Below are 14,368 nucleotides of genomic sequence, written 5' to 3'. Positions count from 1 at the left end.
TAGATGATTAGACTGTTGTCACTGCGTAGATGATTAATCCTATATACCTATATAAATCATCCCTACTACTAGGAATTCTCTACTCTCTGATACCACGTGACCTCATTTTCTCATGGCCGTTGGATTTCAATCGAACGATCAACCATCTGCACTGCATCGCATCCCCGTCCGCACCGCATCCTCTCCCCCTCTCCTGCTGCCCGCACCGTCAAGAATCTCAATATCGCGCATCCGCTCCTTCGACCCCCATCGCATCGCATCCCAGCTAGCGTGCTCACGCCTGCACCCCATGGCCTCCCGCGCCGGGCGATCCCGCTTGCAGTCCCCTGGTTGCATCGCGCGCCCCGCTCCCGCGTCGCTTCTTCTCCCGTGCCTGCTCGCCTCTTCGCATCGCGGTGCCGTGAGGAACTGAAACTGCCGACGACTGTCATCAAGTACATCCATCAATTAATGGCTTGCTTTTTCTTCTCCTCCTATCCCTCTTTTATTTCTTTCACTATATCAAATTTATCCCTCTTGCGTATCCATCGATCTACCAAGCAACTGGAGCTGGCAGTCTGCTCCTGTTCCTGGATTTATACTAGCTTGATTCATATGCATCTCACACTATTATCTCTCCAATCACTCCAATGATCTAACACAGGTGATCACACACCAATTTCCCTTTTCCTTTTGTTTGCTCGATCGGATTTTGTTCATCAAAATAGAACCTCACTCATACATGCACACCATTTCGATTTCTCCTATCAATATTTAATTCAATTTTGTACTATGGTTCATATTTAGGATATAGTAGCATTATTTACCCAGTTTGACTCTCTAACACATTTTTTTGTTGCTGTAGTTTCCCATCCTCTTTTGTTTCCCAGGTTTTAGGCCCATGGTTACTGACTTCGTTGATTTTTACTCTTGATTTGTCTCTTAAGCGGTTGAAGGGTATGGAAAACAATATCATATACATCCATTGGTTGATTTGTCACCCAATCAGATCTAAGAATGTATGGGCATGTTAAGCCGATGAAGTTTTTTTAATTGGTATTCAATTATGATCTTTAGCTGGTGAAGTTATATCACGGTATATGTAAGGTGCTGGTGCAACTGATCTGGACATATTTGTGACTCTGAATCTGCTTAGTAATATTGGTATTTCGGAAGTTTTCTGAAAGCTATGAACACTGCAAGGAGTTAACGAAGGATGAGAACTTAATTATATATTATAGAGGTAATCCTTTTCCCAACTCCGATAGCTAAGCAGGAATTTGTTCTACCATTCTCTATGATCGTTTAACAGTTTAGTTATGATTCCCATCTAACAGTGATAATTGGACTATGTATGTAGATGTTTGAATACAAAATGAGAGTCTTTTTAGTGATGGTTATCAATTTTGTAATTGTATGGTAGTCATGGACCAGATTTGCTACAAGCCTTGACTGCACATTCCTGGCGTATCATATGACAACATATAAATAATACGGAGTAATTGTTACTTCCGGCTAAATGTACGTTTCTTACCGCAATAAAAATATGATATTTCAGCAACTTATTCATGAACTGATTACTGATTAGCATTCTATTGCAAGATTAACTACTGAGGTACTCCTAAAAAAACTACTGAGGTACTAAAACCGAGCTAAAAAGGATCAGTGAGGGAGAGCTGTACTACAAAATACATTATGCAGAATACAAGGCTACCAAGTCAATGAGGATATCAGTTCCAGTACACCACCTATATATTTTCCTTCCAGTCTCAGTTCATATAGATATTTTTTAGAAAGGTTCATATGGACATTAAACATATAATTCTGCATAATTTTATTGATGGTGTATATATTTTCATTCTTCAGCAACGAGGTAACAGACTTTAATTTTATTGTTCCAATACTAGGTCTATCCGGTCAGCACCTATGTATCTCACCTGCAATTCTGTTGCATTTTTAACCACGGCTACCTAAGTTTAGATAGCTCATCACATAATTTTTACTCCATCCATTCCATAACATAAGGAATCTATTGCCATTATAAAGGTTTTACAAAGTCAATCACTTAGGATTATTTTTTTTCTTTCCTCATATGCTACTATGCTCATGGTGCATCTTTGAAATTTATTTATTATTCCCAGCAACAACGCGCAGGGTATTATCTAGTTTTTGTATGTTTCCATCCCAAACGTTCTTTGCTGAGACAGTCTGTAACCCAATTCGCACTGATATTTTGGTATAACCGATCAGAAGTTGAAAGTTGAAGCATAGTCCATTCACTGCAAGATGTTAAATAACCAACAGATAGAAATTTAATTATCATGTCTATAATAGATGATATACACAGTCAAGTTAAATAACCTTTTTTATCTGATTATTATATTATATACTCTCTTTGTCCCAAATTATAAGGCGTATATTTTTACACGGTTTTTAATGACATATTTTGATAATCAATTTATTCTATATTATGTTCTCAACAAATATAAAATTAGCATCACATAAAAATATATGTAGCATATATATAATTAGTATGATTATTAATTAAAAGTTAGCGAGTTTGATTTTTTCTTAAAAAAGGACACCTTATAATTTAGGACGAAGGGAGTATAAGACTCAAATTAAGCTATTAAGGCACTTTTTGTTTAGATTTGTAAGTTAGCTTATAAGGAAAAAAAAAAGCCTAAACGAACGAACAAGTTTTTCTGTTTAGTTTTTTAAAGCCAAAAACTACTCTTACACTCTTAAACCAAAAGTTAAGTTGAACAACCTATTTTTGACTTATTTGAAGTAGGAGTGTGACTTCTTCACCATTAAATTTAATGCTCTAAAGCCACTAACTTATCAAGCATATAAACTGAAAACTGGTTTAAAAGTCTAAACCAATAAAATTAAATAAAATTAAGCCTAAACAAATAGTACGGAGTACGGTGGTATATGAAAACAAACATTTTGCTAGCAAAAGAAGCGTGAATGATTTTGCTCAGCTATCCCCTATTCACCTCCATCCTCCAGCTCAGCTCAGTGTCACCTATCCTCTTCCGTTTGATCCATGTTTTCCACGAGCTAACATAACAAACACTCCCAAGAGAGACGGAGGGAGGAGTCCCACTCCCTCGCTGCTCCGAAGTGTCCCGCACTTCTCGTCTTCCTCCTCGCCGTCGTCTTCCACAACCACCACCGCGCCGCCGCCTACCAATCCATCCAGACCTTCTCCTCCCCCGCCGATGCACACAAATCGCCGGTGACGTCACGCCGGTGAAGCAGCAGCACTAGGAGAAGGAGGAGCATATGGCCTGTGTACTCCGCCTCGCCTCCCGCTCCCGCTCCCGCTCCGGCCTCCGGCCCACCCTCGCCGCCCCGCGGCCGTCTCCGGTTCCGCCTCCGCCGCCGCGGGTGGGACCCACACCCGCCGCCCCCTCGCCGGCGCCTCTCCGCGGTCTCCTCCTCCCCCTATCCCCGCTCCGCCTCGCTTCCCCTGATGCCTTCTCATCGTCGTCGCCGTCGCCCGCGTGGCTCCTCGACGGCCTAAATGTGCGGTAGACTTCCTTCTCGCTAGACGCTAGATATCCCGGTTCATGTCACCCTGTGCGTCCCCCCTCTGATGGCGGATTTGGATTTTTTTCACACGGTGCAGTGGCGGCGGGCGGGGGTCGGGAGGAGGTGGTTCGCGACCGAGGCGTCCGCGGCGTCGACGGCGGCTGAGCTGGTGGACGTGCCCCTGGCGCAGACCGGGGAAGGCATCGCCGAGTGCGAGCTGCTGCGCTGGTTCGTCACTGAGGTGAGCGCAGCGCGTCTTCATTTGTTACGGCTCGCTTTCTATTACCTTACACTACGGAGTTAGCTACTCGCGCTAATGGAGAGACCGACCGGTTCTTAGTTTGATCATGCGATTACTTGTCGTATATTGGATTTGATGCTGCACGATTTATTTCAGTAAGCGCGTTTGGTCTGTTAGTAGTTACCATGAAAACAATTGGTACATTCAGTGAGGTGAATTTCAGTTGTCATATGTGTTGCGAGAATGTTGTTTCAGTGCAATCTATGTGGTGCATTGTACCATACAGATAACAAGGCATGCTATAAATTGGCTATGAACAGACGGTCAGACGCTGTTACCATGAGCAATTTTGGTCTCCTTTCCTAGCTGGTTGTTGATTTGATAAATAGGATGATGCTTTGGCACACCATTCAGTACTTCAGTTGCAGTATTGCACAAAGCCATGCTTGTTCTTCAGTGGATGAGTTCTTGCTGAGTGAATACCACAAAGTAAACGGATTAGACAGTTGAGCAGTGTGAGTGGAATCTTCACAACTTTCATATCCATGTTTCTGGCCTTGATAATTAAAATAACAAACTTGAAAACAACTGCAAAAATGCATTGATGCCTATAACTCGATTTGTAAGCTGCTAAGTGAGGTTCAATGTCCAAACTAGATTTGCTTCTTTCAGGGCCTTTAACCTCATCTCAAATTTTAGGCCCCCTATCTGAGTTCTGAGATATCAATGCTATTCTGGAAATGACTTTTTTTTTAACTCGTTCATTTTGCAGGGTGATCAAGTAGATGAATTCCAGAGGCTCTGTGAAGTACAGAGTGACAAGGCAACTATCGAAATAACAAGTCGTTTCAAAGGAAAAGTACATCAGATTCACTTTGGTCCTGGTGACATTGTGAAGGTAGCTTTGGGATTCTTTTTCAATCTCAACAGAGGTATACTTGAGTTATTCGCCTGAATTTATTTTGCTTAAGTTAATCTGCTTATCTTAGGTTGGTGAAACTTTACTGAAGATGATGGTGGGCGACAGCCAAACTGTATCTCATGATAGTATAGCTTCATCCACTGATCATTCACATGCAGTGGATGCTGCAAATCCTTCTGGTGAAGGCAGTGTTCCTAGTGGCACACTCTCCACACCAGCAGTTAGGCATCTAGCAAAGCAGTATGGGCTCAACATAAGTGATATTCAGGGAACAGGAAAAGATGGTAGAGTTTTGAAAGAAGATGTTCTGAGTTATGCTGCCAGCAAGGGTCTTTGCAAAGAACCGACATCAGCTTTGGAAGAGAACATTGATCAAGTGGAGTTACTGGAGGGAAGGGGATCATTACCCGATGCTAACTCTTATGAAGATAGAAGAATTTCTCTCAGGTATCATGCAAGTTTTCGTGATGGGCCTACTTTGATATGTTATTACAGCTCCAGTTATAACTCTGACAACTGACATAAACATTTCTTTCTCCAGGGGCTACCAGAGGTCAATGGTCAAATCAATGACCCTGGCTGCAAAAGTACCACATTTTCATTATCTGGAGGAAATAAACTGTGATGCTCTTGTGGAACTTAAGGCATCCTTTCAAAATGCGAATAAAGATCATACTATCAAGCACACCTTCCTACCATTCCTCATAAAGTCTCTTTCTGAGGCACTGAGTAAATACCCTTTGTTGAACAGTTGTTTTGTTGAGGAAACCAATGAAGTTATTTTCAAAGGTATGCATTTTTTAGTTTCTTGTTACACTCTGTTACCTTTAATGAAAAGAGGATCCTAAAAGTATAGTTCAAGAGATCCGAGGTGCAGAAGTTTATCTCTCATCAGATGATGTCCCATTTAATAATCTAGCTTCTCATTAAAACTGAATTATAAGTAAGAAATTTATTTGTTGTGTGTATGCCTTCTCCTAAACCCCTATATTATATTTGCCAAATATGGTGGTACTCATCATCAACCCAACTCCCAATAAAGAACTAAAGCAGTGCCTCTTTTGGGCTGGATTGATTTTGTGCAGCATACCTTATGACACCAACGGCATATGTTTCTTATTTCTTAGGTACCAGATAGGAGTACCTGACTAGCTTCAATGCTCCCATAAAAACTAAAAAATGATAGTATTATAACCCACACCACTTCCCCGTCTCAGATTATATTATAGTTTTGAATGCATATGTATACCATTTATCTAGATAACTGTGAATAAAAATATACATTTTTCTTTGCGTAGTGGACTAAAGTATTGTTATGTTAATTATCTCTGCATGGCACCTTATTGTGCTGAAGGTATCATGACCAATGGATGGTTTTGTTGTTTTAGGATCCCATAACATTGGGGTAGCTATGGCTACAGAACATGGATTAGTGGTGCCAAACATCAAGAATGTTCAATCGCTTTCAATATTGGAGGTAGCCACTAGTCAACAACTGTTTTTTATATGTAAATTCATGAGTATTTCCTCACTTTTCTGAAATTTCAATTCTCTTACATGTTTGCATTCAAAGTCAACTGTAGTTTCACGGCTGCTAGGAAAAATGAGAAACATAAAAATCCTCTGGAAAAAATTCAATCCTCAATGTAATGGACCATACTTAACAATTGGATACTCTTAGGAGGACTGATTTAAATCTAAACGGTAGAAAAGAATTTTTGGAACATGGAAACAAATATTATATTTAGGGAAAGAAAGAGAGAAAAAACACTACCATGTCAATCATGTTTCGTCGTTTTATATGCTAACATTTGGAGCAAAGAAATACAAGGTTCAAAGGAGCTCCCTTCGAAGACAAATCATAGCCAAAGAACTATCTCTGATTGTCTTCTTTGCAACCAATTTCTTACACCACGCCATGCAACTAACTAGTCATACTGAATTTCTTTAATTTTTTAGTAGATATTTTATAAAAAAAATTGGCGGTTCATATTTCTGATTGTTCTCATTGATTTTTAGTACAATTATTTGGTAAAAAAAAATATAAGAAACATTTATTGCTTGAGTTAAATGCGCACAATACATTGTCGGGTTAAATATTAAACAATTCCTGTAATTGAGTTGAATAGTAACTATAATTGTATTTTACACTTACCACATAATTGTGCAGTCAGTTGCCTCGTTAATTAAATGTTTGGTTCTTTCTATTTTCTTCAGATAACATGCATGATCTAGATGCAATGAAGTAAGTGACATCTAGGATATTAAGTAATTGCTTGTCTTCAGAAATGAGCATTGTTACCCTAGAAAATGTCGACATTTATTGTGTTCTTGGTCTTGAGATAAGATAATACTCTAGCCAGAAGTGATTAAAAGTGTTTCCCATATTTTGAAGTCGCTTGACCTAAGAAACATGATACTCCCTCCATCCCTTCTTATATGAGGTTCAACAGAGTACCACCTTTTGTTTTTAGATGATATATATATTGTGAACTTATGAGTGGTCCAGTTACATCTAGACATAATTGATTGTCTTATTGGCTGCCTGGATTTTTATTCATCTTGAAAATGTTTACACGTACCAGATCACAAAAGAATTGTCACGTCTACATGAGATGGCATCGCACAACAGGCTGAGCACAGAAGATATTGCTGGTGGAACCATAACACTAAGCAACATAGGCGCCATTGGTGGCAAGTTTGGCTCTCCGCTTCTCAACTTGCCTGAAGTTGCCATTATTGCACTCGGACGCATTCAAAAACTTCCTCGCTTTGATGATGATAAAAATGTTTATCCTTCCTCAATAATCAATGTATGTTATCATCTTAACCCCTTCTGCCTACTATGAGCCTGCATTCCAATGCTTGAGCTTACTGTGTGATATCCTGTTGTACATACCATGCAGGTGACTGTTGGAGCTGATCACCGAGTTGTTGACGGCGCCACCGTTGCAAGGTTCTGTAATGAGTGGAAAAGCCTTGTGGAGAAGCCAGAACTGCTATTGCTGCATATGCGATGATCCAATTGGATATCTGATGCAGGCGAGGGCAGACCATTTGCACAGGTGCTCTGAAAGCCTGAAAACACAGGCAATCTGGCATGATCGCATGGAGATTTCGTACTGTAAGCCTATGAAATCTTTTTGCTGGACAAAGAATCTGTCAAGTAAATATTTATATGAATGTAGTGAGCTGACAGTGCAATGGCACACTGTGTAAAATAATTCTACCACACTGGAATAAAGCAGGGAATTGTTCCCAAAAGTGCCAAGTATTGCAACTACTTGCGTGATAAATCTGTCTTTTCCTCAAGTGCCGTAGTAGTACTTGCTAAAAGAATAAATGCATCATATGACACAGAACTTTACCATATAACTTCATGTTTAAGGTTGTCAAAATCATGAAAAAATAGATTGTTAAGTTATAGCCAGTTCTAAGTTTTGCCAATCAGTCATTTTGCCGCCGAAGTTTCCATGTATTTTGCTTAAACTTTTCAAGTTTGGCTCATTGGCTGGTTGCCATGGTTGCCTTGTTGAGTTGAGCCCCACCTCTCGTCTCGCTGAGTTGCAGGACAACTCAGCACGGGAGTTTTGCCCTGTGCCAGCTTCCGCTTCCGGGCCGCCTCGGCCTCTCCCGGAGCCCGGGAAGAACGGGGGTTTCTTTTCTTTTCGCATTCACCGCCGTAGCAACGGCCGTCGCCGCCGTGGGCGTGATAAGATGAATGAGGAGGTGGTGTCCGCCGGCTCACCGCTGAAGGCCTCCTCCTCGCCCCCACCGTTGAGCTCCTTCGGAATATGGTCGGATCAGCGCAAGTCCCCTAGATTGCCTTGGTGGAAGCAGCAGTTCATCTCTGAGTCGGAGGAGGACGACGACGAGGTGATGCCGCCGGCGTCACACGTGGTGGAGGACAGCGACGAGGGGGAGGAGGAGGAGGACGACGATGATGATGATGATGAGAAGGTGGTGCCGCCGCCGCCGCCGCAGGCTCCAGAAGAAGAAGAAGAAGAAGCTCGAGCACTGCGGCGGAGCCTGCTGAGCCTGATCCACATCGACTACATCGAGGCCATCCGGCGGCTCCCCGCCGCCGACCTCCGGACCGCGCTCGCGCGGGGCGTCCTCGTCGGCGGCCACTGCTACGGGCCCCTCCACCACCCCGCCGACAACATCCTCCTCAACTCCATCTGGTACGCCGCCGCGTTCCCCCTCCACGCCGACGACCGGATCGACGTCGCCGTCATCACCGCCAACTCCCTAAGCCGCGCCGTGCAGCGCTCCCTCGACGGGCTCGTCGCCTCCCTGCGCCACCGCCGCCCCGACCTCTCCCGCGACGACGCGCTCCGGCACCTCCGCGCCGACCTCCGCGCCGCCGTCGCATCCGCACGCGGCTCTCCACCACCACCACTACCCGCGGAATCGGACTCGGAGGCTGAAGCCGCCGCGTATCGGGCGGCTCAGCACCCAAAACCTGCTGCTCTGGCTCACTTCTTGGCCACCGTGCTGCCCGCCGTGGTGACCGACGCGGCGTCGGTGCTCGCCGGCAAGCCCAGCCTCTCCTCATCCGACATCGCGCGCCTCTCCGCCATGCTGGCGCCTTCACCGCTACCAGATGAGCCGCCACAGCCTCCTCTCCGAGAGCGGAGTCCAAAGATCATCCGGATCATCAATGACAGGAGGAACAACCTCAGAGGCTGGTACAAGATCCTGCTCCAATTGGCGAATGCAGCGCTGCGCAAGTATGCCCAGCAAACTGGGGAAGAATATGATCTTCATACCATCTATGGTGAAACCTTCCTCAAGGATCGCAACGAGCGTGCTGAGTATATCCACATCAATTTCATGGCTTCTCCCTCCAGCTGCCAGTGCCTGCAAGCTTCTCCAGTCTGCTTCTTTGCTGAAGTTCTTCGTCCACCACGCTTTAAGTATCATGAAGCCGAAATCACTTTGTGCTGCATAGTGCGACCGTGGCCAAATGATGCCGGTACGTATGTGTACTTTCAAATTCCCTTTAAATTTCAGCACTGAAATTAAGCGCTACTTATGTTATTTGGCTTGCATGTGCAGTATATATGGTTGCATATATTGCTAATTGGCGTGTAAATTCTAGTTAAACTGCAATATTCTTTTCACCAGGAGGCCTGTAAAATATTGTTGTTGTTGCATTTAATTAGAAGATCTTATGTCACCTGTGAGATTTTTTTCTCCTAATGAAACAAACCAGAGGCATTTGTTCGACAAGTCTTTCCTGCATTGCTGATATTGGAATTGAGATAAATCAAAAGTAGGATGCCATCCTTTGAGTAATATATCTACTGTAGCTGGGAAAGTCTTTTTGCGCCTGAAAGTAACTCTTGCAACCAAGAGGTGTTTGGCTGATAAGTTGCCTCTGATAGTGAATATAGTAATTAGACAGCATCTTGACCTGTTGGCAAATTTTTTACCTTTCCACTGTTACGATCGTATTTCAGGTTCTCAAGAACTAATGCTGTCTGTTTATCTTGCTTTTACAAAATGCAGATAGTTGCCATGGTTGTCTTATCGAGAACCACAGAATTGATCACCCGGAAGCTGGCATGCGTTTTTGTGGGAAGAAGCATAGCAAGATGGATCCAAATGGCTATGGCCATGGCTGGGATTGGCCAAGCATAGCTGACGTCGAATACAGGTTTTTTGATCCTGACAAGGACGTCGGACTTGTTGAGTACTTGGATGGAGTTATAACCGATATCAAAGCACGTATCAGAGACCTATCTACCAGGGATGAAGACGACAGTGACGAGGACAGTAGCGATGATGATATCTCCGGCTATTCCATGAGATTTGTCTGATATTGTGATGCTCTAACTTGCAGTACTATTCTTCACCTACAACTCTCTCGAACAGTTATTTACTTACGTATAAATGTTTGAAACTACAGAGCTAGCTTATCGTTGGTGTTATTATTCTGAAATATTCTGTGGCAAGTATGACATAATGCACGATTGGTAGTTTTGGTTGTTTAGTGTAACTTTTGCAAATCGTATGTTGCCAAACGAGACCCAAGATTCGGAGGCTGAAGCCCCGCGTTTCGGGCGGCTGCCGAGGCGGCTCAACACCCGAAACCTGCTGCCATGGCGCCCTTCTTGGCCACCGTGGAGCGCGACGCGGTGTCGGTGGTCGCCGGCAACAGCGTGCTCTCCTCGGCCAACATTGCGCGCCTCTCCGCCATGCTGGCACCTTCGCCGCTACCGGATGATCCGCCGCAGCCTCCTCTCCGGGAGCGGAGACCAAAGATCATCAGAATCATCAATGACAGGAGGAACAACATCAGGAGATGCTACAAGGGCTTGCTTGAGATGGCAGATGCCGCGCTGCGCAAGTACGCACACCAAACCGGGGAACAATATGAACTTCACACCATCTATGGCGAGACCTTCCGTAAGGATTATGAGGAGTTCCATGTGTATGTCCATATGAACTTCATGGCTTCTTCGTCTAGCTACAAGGCCCTGCAGGCTCCTCAACCTGTCTGCTTCTTTGCTGAAGCGCTTCGCCCGCCTCGCCCTGGCTATCATGAAGACGACATCACCTTGTGTTCCATTGTGCAACCATCACCAACTGACATCGGTACGTATGTACTTATGGAATCTGAACTTCCTTTTAGTTATGTTTCGTTGTTGAAATTATGATAACTCAAAGTAGGGTGCGATCCTTTGAAAGTCTGTTATATGTTCACTGTTTTGCAACTATAGTTGTATTTAAACTGTTGCTTGATCAGTTGCTTCTGATAGTAATATAGTAACTAGACAACATCTTGACCTGTTTGCAACATTTTCGGCTTTCTTCTTTGAAGATGATTTTCAATATTTGCATGAATTGATTCCGTCTTTTATCCTGCTTTCATGATATGCAGATAGTTGCCATGGTTCTCTTGCAAATAACCACAGAATTGATCATCCGGAGGCTGGCATGCACTTCGTTGGGAAGCACAACAAGATGGATGGAAGTGACTATGACTGGGATTGGCCACACACAGCTGATGTCTATTACAGGTTTTTTGATCCTGACAGGGATGTTGGCCTTGTGGAGCACTTGTATAAAGTTATAACCCGTTTTAGTGCCCTGTGTGGCGGATCCACGGATGAAGATGACTGAAGATATCACTCGTTAATCCATGCGACTTGCCTGATGTGCAATGCTCTAATATCCAATAGTGTTCTTCACCTGAAACTCTCTCAAGTCCCACGTATTTTATTTAGGAAAAAGTACGAATTACCCCCTCTCTCCCGAACTCTCGCGGTTGTCCGAATTACCCCCTAAACCACAATACCAGACATTCTTCACCCCCAACTATGCGAACCGGACAAATTACCTCCCTCGAACCAATTCAGTGCGGTTTTGTCCAACGTGGCGCACACGTGGCAATCCAGTCAGCGTTTTTTTAATAAAAAATTGTGGGACCCACCTGCCATACTCTTCTCCCCCCTCTCTCTCTATTCTCTCTCTCTCTCGCTCTTTTCTCTCTCGCCAGTCGCCACTCGCGCAGCGCACACGCGTGGATGGTCGGCGAGGGCGGTCGGCAACGGAGGAGGCAGTGGCGGCGAGGCGAGGCGGCGGCGGAGGCACCGAGCGTGGGGAGGCGAGCGGCGGCGGGGTGTGGCGGAGGAGGCAGCGGCGGAGGAGAAGGCGAGCGACGGCGGGTGCGGCAGAGGAGAGTGGCGACGGAGGTGGAGGCCGACCGGGCGCGCGGGGACGCGCAGCGGGCGGCGGGCTCCTCCTCCGCGTGGTGGGACACCGCCGCCACCGCGGGCTCCTCCTCCTCGTCGTGGGCGCGCGGTGTCCGGCGGCACGCGGGGACTAGGTGGCAGGGCGCAGGGACTAGGAGGCGAGCGTGGCGGCGGAGGAGGCGAGGCGGCGCGGGGTGACGGCGCGCGGACGGGGCTCAAGGCGACGGCGGCGACGGGCGACGGACGACGGCGCGCGGCGCGGGCGGGGCTCGAGGGGAGATGGCGACGGCGCGCGGCGCAGGCGGGGCTCGAGGGGAGATGGCGACGGCGCGCGGCGCGAGCGTGACAGGCGACGCAATTGGTCCCATCTCCGCGCTCGCTGCCTCCGCCGCCGCCTCGCCTCGCCGCCGCCGCTGCCTCCTCCGCCGCACCTCGCCGGCGCTCGCCTCCTCCTCCACCGCTGCCTCCTCTGCCGCACCCCACCGCCGCTCGCCTCCTCCTCCGCCGCCGCCTCGCCTCGCCTCGAGCAGCGCGTGCTCCCGCCGCCGCTCGCCTCCCCGCGCTCGCTGCCTCCGTCGCCGCCTCGCCTCCCCGCGCTCGCTGCCTCCGTCGCCGCCTCGCCTCACCGCCGCCGCTGCCTCCTCCGCCGCACCCCGCCGCCACTCGCCTACTCCGCCGCCGCTCGCCTCCCCGCACTCGCTGCCTCCGCCGCCGACTCCTCCGTCGCCGACCGCCCTCGCTGACCATCCTCGCGTGTGTGCTATGCGAGCGGCGAGAGAGAGAATAGAGAGAGAGGGGAGAAGAGTATGGCAAGTGGGTCCCATAATTTTTTATTAAAAAAACGCTGACTGGATTGCCACGTGTGCGCCACGTTGGACAAAACCGCTCTGAATTGGTTCGAGGGAAAAAGTACGAATTACTCCCCTGAACTATTGTGGTCGACCGAATTACACCCCTGAACTCTAAAACCAGACATTGCTCACCCCGAACTTTCAATATCGGACGAATTACCCCCCTCGATCCAATCGAAAATGGTTTTGTCCTACGTGGCAATCCAGTCAGTATTTTCTATTTTAAAAAAAATGTGGGACCCACATGTCATACCTCCCTTTCCTCTCTTCTTCTCTCTCTTCACTCTCTCTCTCTCACACACTGACACACATCCAGTGCAGGGGGCAGGAGGTGGGTGCCTGGGCGGCGGCGCGAGCGGCGGCGGCGGGCGCAGCTGGCGGCGAGCGGCGGTGGACGGGTGGACGGCGGCGCGAGCCGCAGCGGCAGGCGCGGCTGGTGGCGAGAGGCGGTGGACGGGCGGACGGTAGGCGGCGGTGCGCGGCGGCGAATGGGCGGTGCGTAGCGGCGGATGAGTGGTGGGCGGCGGCACTCGGGGGTGGACGGGCGGCGGATGGGCGGGCACGCGCGGGGGCAGTGGTGCGTGCGGACGGGCGTTTGGCGGCGGCGCGCGGTGGCGGATGGGCGGGCGGTGCGCGGGGGGCGCGAGGCGAGGCGGCGTCGCCGGAGGCGGCGGCCCGTGGCTCGCGGTCTGCTCCCCCCTCGCCGGGACTCCCTCTCTCTCGGGCGTGGGCACAGGTCGCTCGGCGGCGAGCGCCGGCGCGGGAAACGAAGGCGGACGGCAACGATGACAAGGTCGTCGGCCATGGCCGCATCAAGCCCGACACCCTGGACGACGAGTCAAGCAGCCTTGTGATGCTAGACTGCGTGTGGCGGATGGCGAAGAACGGGGACGTCAACGGCCTCCTCGCCAAATGGCCCTCTTCGTCGCCGCCCACTCCGCCCTCACCGTCGTCCCGAACGCCGGGAGCTGCAGGCGCCCTCTTCACCGCCGCCCACTCCGTCCTCACCGCCGTCCCGAGCGCCGAAGGCTGCCGGAGCCTTCTTCGCCCCCACCCACTCCGCCCTCACAGCGTCCCGAGCGCCTGTGGCTGCGGGCCCCCTCTTCACCGCCGCCCACTCCGCCCGCCATCG

At 48.0% G+C, this 14,368-nt stretch overlaps 2 protein-coding genes across 2 annotated transcripts; both read left to right on the top strand.

Annotated features, from left to right (window-relative positions):
* The first annotated feature begins 1,402 nt into the window (after positions 1–1,402).
* LOC127762587 (lipoamide acyltransferase component of branched-chain alpha-keto acid dehydrogenase complex, mitochondrial) lies at positions 1,403–7,946 on the top strand. Its single transcript, XM_052287079.1, has 9 exons — positions 1,403–1,500; positions 1,582–3,513; positions 3,617–3,760; positions 4,533–4,658; positions 4,750–5,129; positions 5,224–5,471; positions 6,071–6,159; positions 7,268–7,495; positions 7,589–7,946. Exons 2-9 carry the CDS (start codon positions 3,271–3,273, stop codon positions 7,700–7,702), a joined length of 1,572 nt encoding a protein of 523 aa, XP_052143039.1. The 5' UTR covers positions 1,403–1,500; positions 1,582–3,270; the 3' UTR covers positions 7,703–7,946.
* Positions 7,947–8,085: 139 nt separating this feature from the next.
* Positions 8,086–10,682, top strand: LOC127762596 (uncharacterized). Its single transcript, XM_052287087.1, has 2 exons — positions 8,086–9,660; positions 10,197–10,682. Exons 1-2 carry the CDS (start codon positions 8,400–8,402, stop codon positions 10,505–10,507), a joined length of 1,572 nt encoding a protein of 523 aa, XP_052143047.1. The 5' UTR covers positions 8,086–8,399; the 3' UTR covers positions 10,508–10,682.
* Positions 10,683–14,368: the final 3,686 nt, after the last annotated feature.

This window comes from Oryza glaberrima, chromosome 1 (genome assembly GCF_000147395.1).
Source record: "Oryza glaberrima chromosome 1, OglaRS2, whole genome shotgun sequence".
In the NCBI taxonomy this organism is placed as follows: Eukaryota; Viridiplantae; Streptophyta; class Magnoliopsida; order Poales; family Poaceae; genus Oryza; species Oryza glaberrima.
The sequence above is the reverse complement of the archived record's forward strand: the minus strand, read 5'-3'. Positions and strand labels throughout refer to the sequence as shown.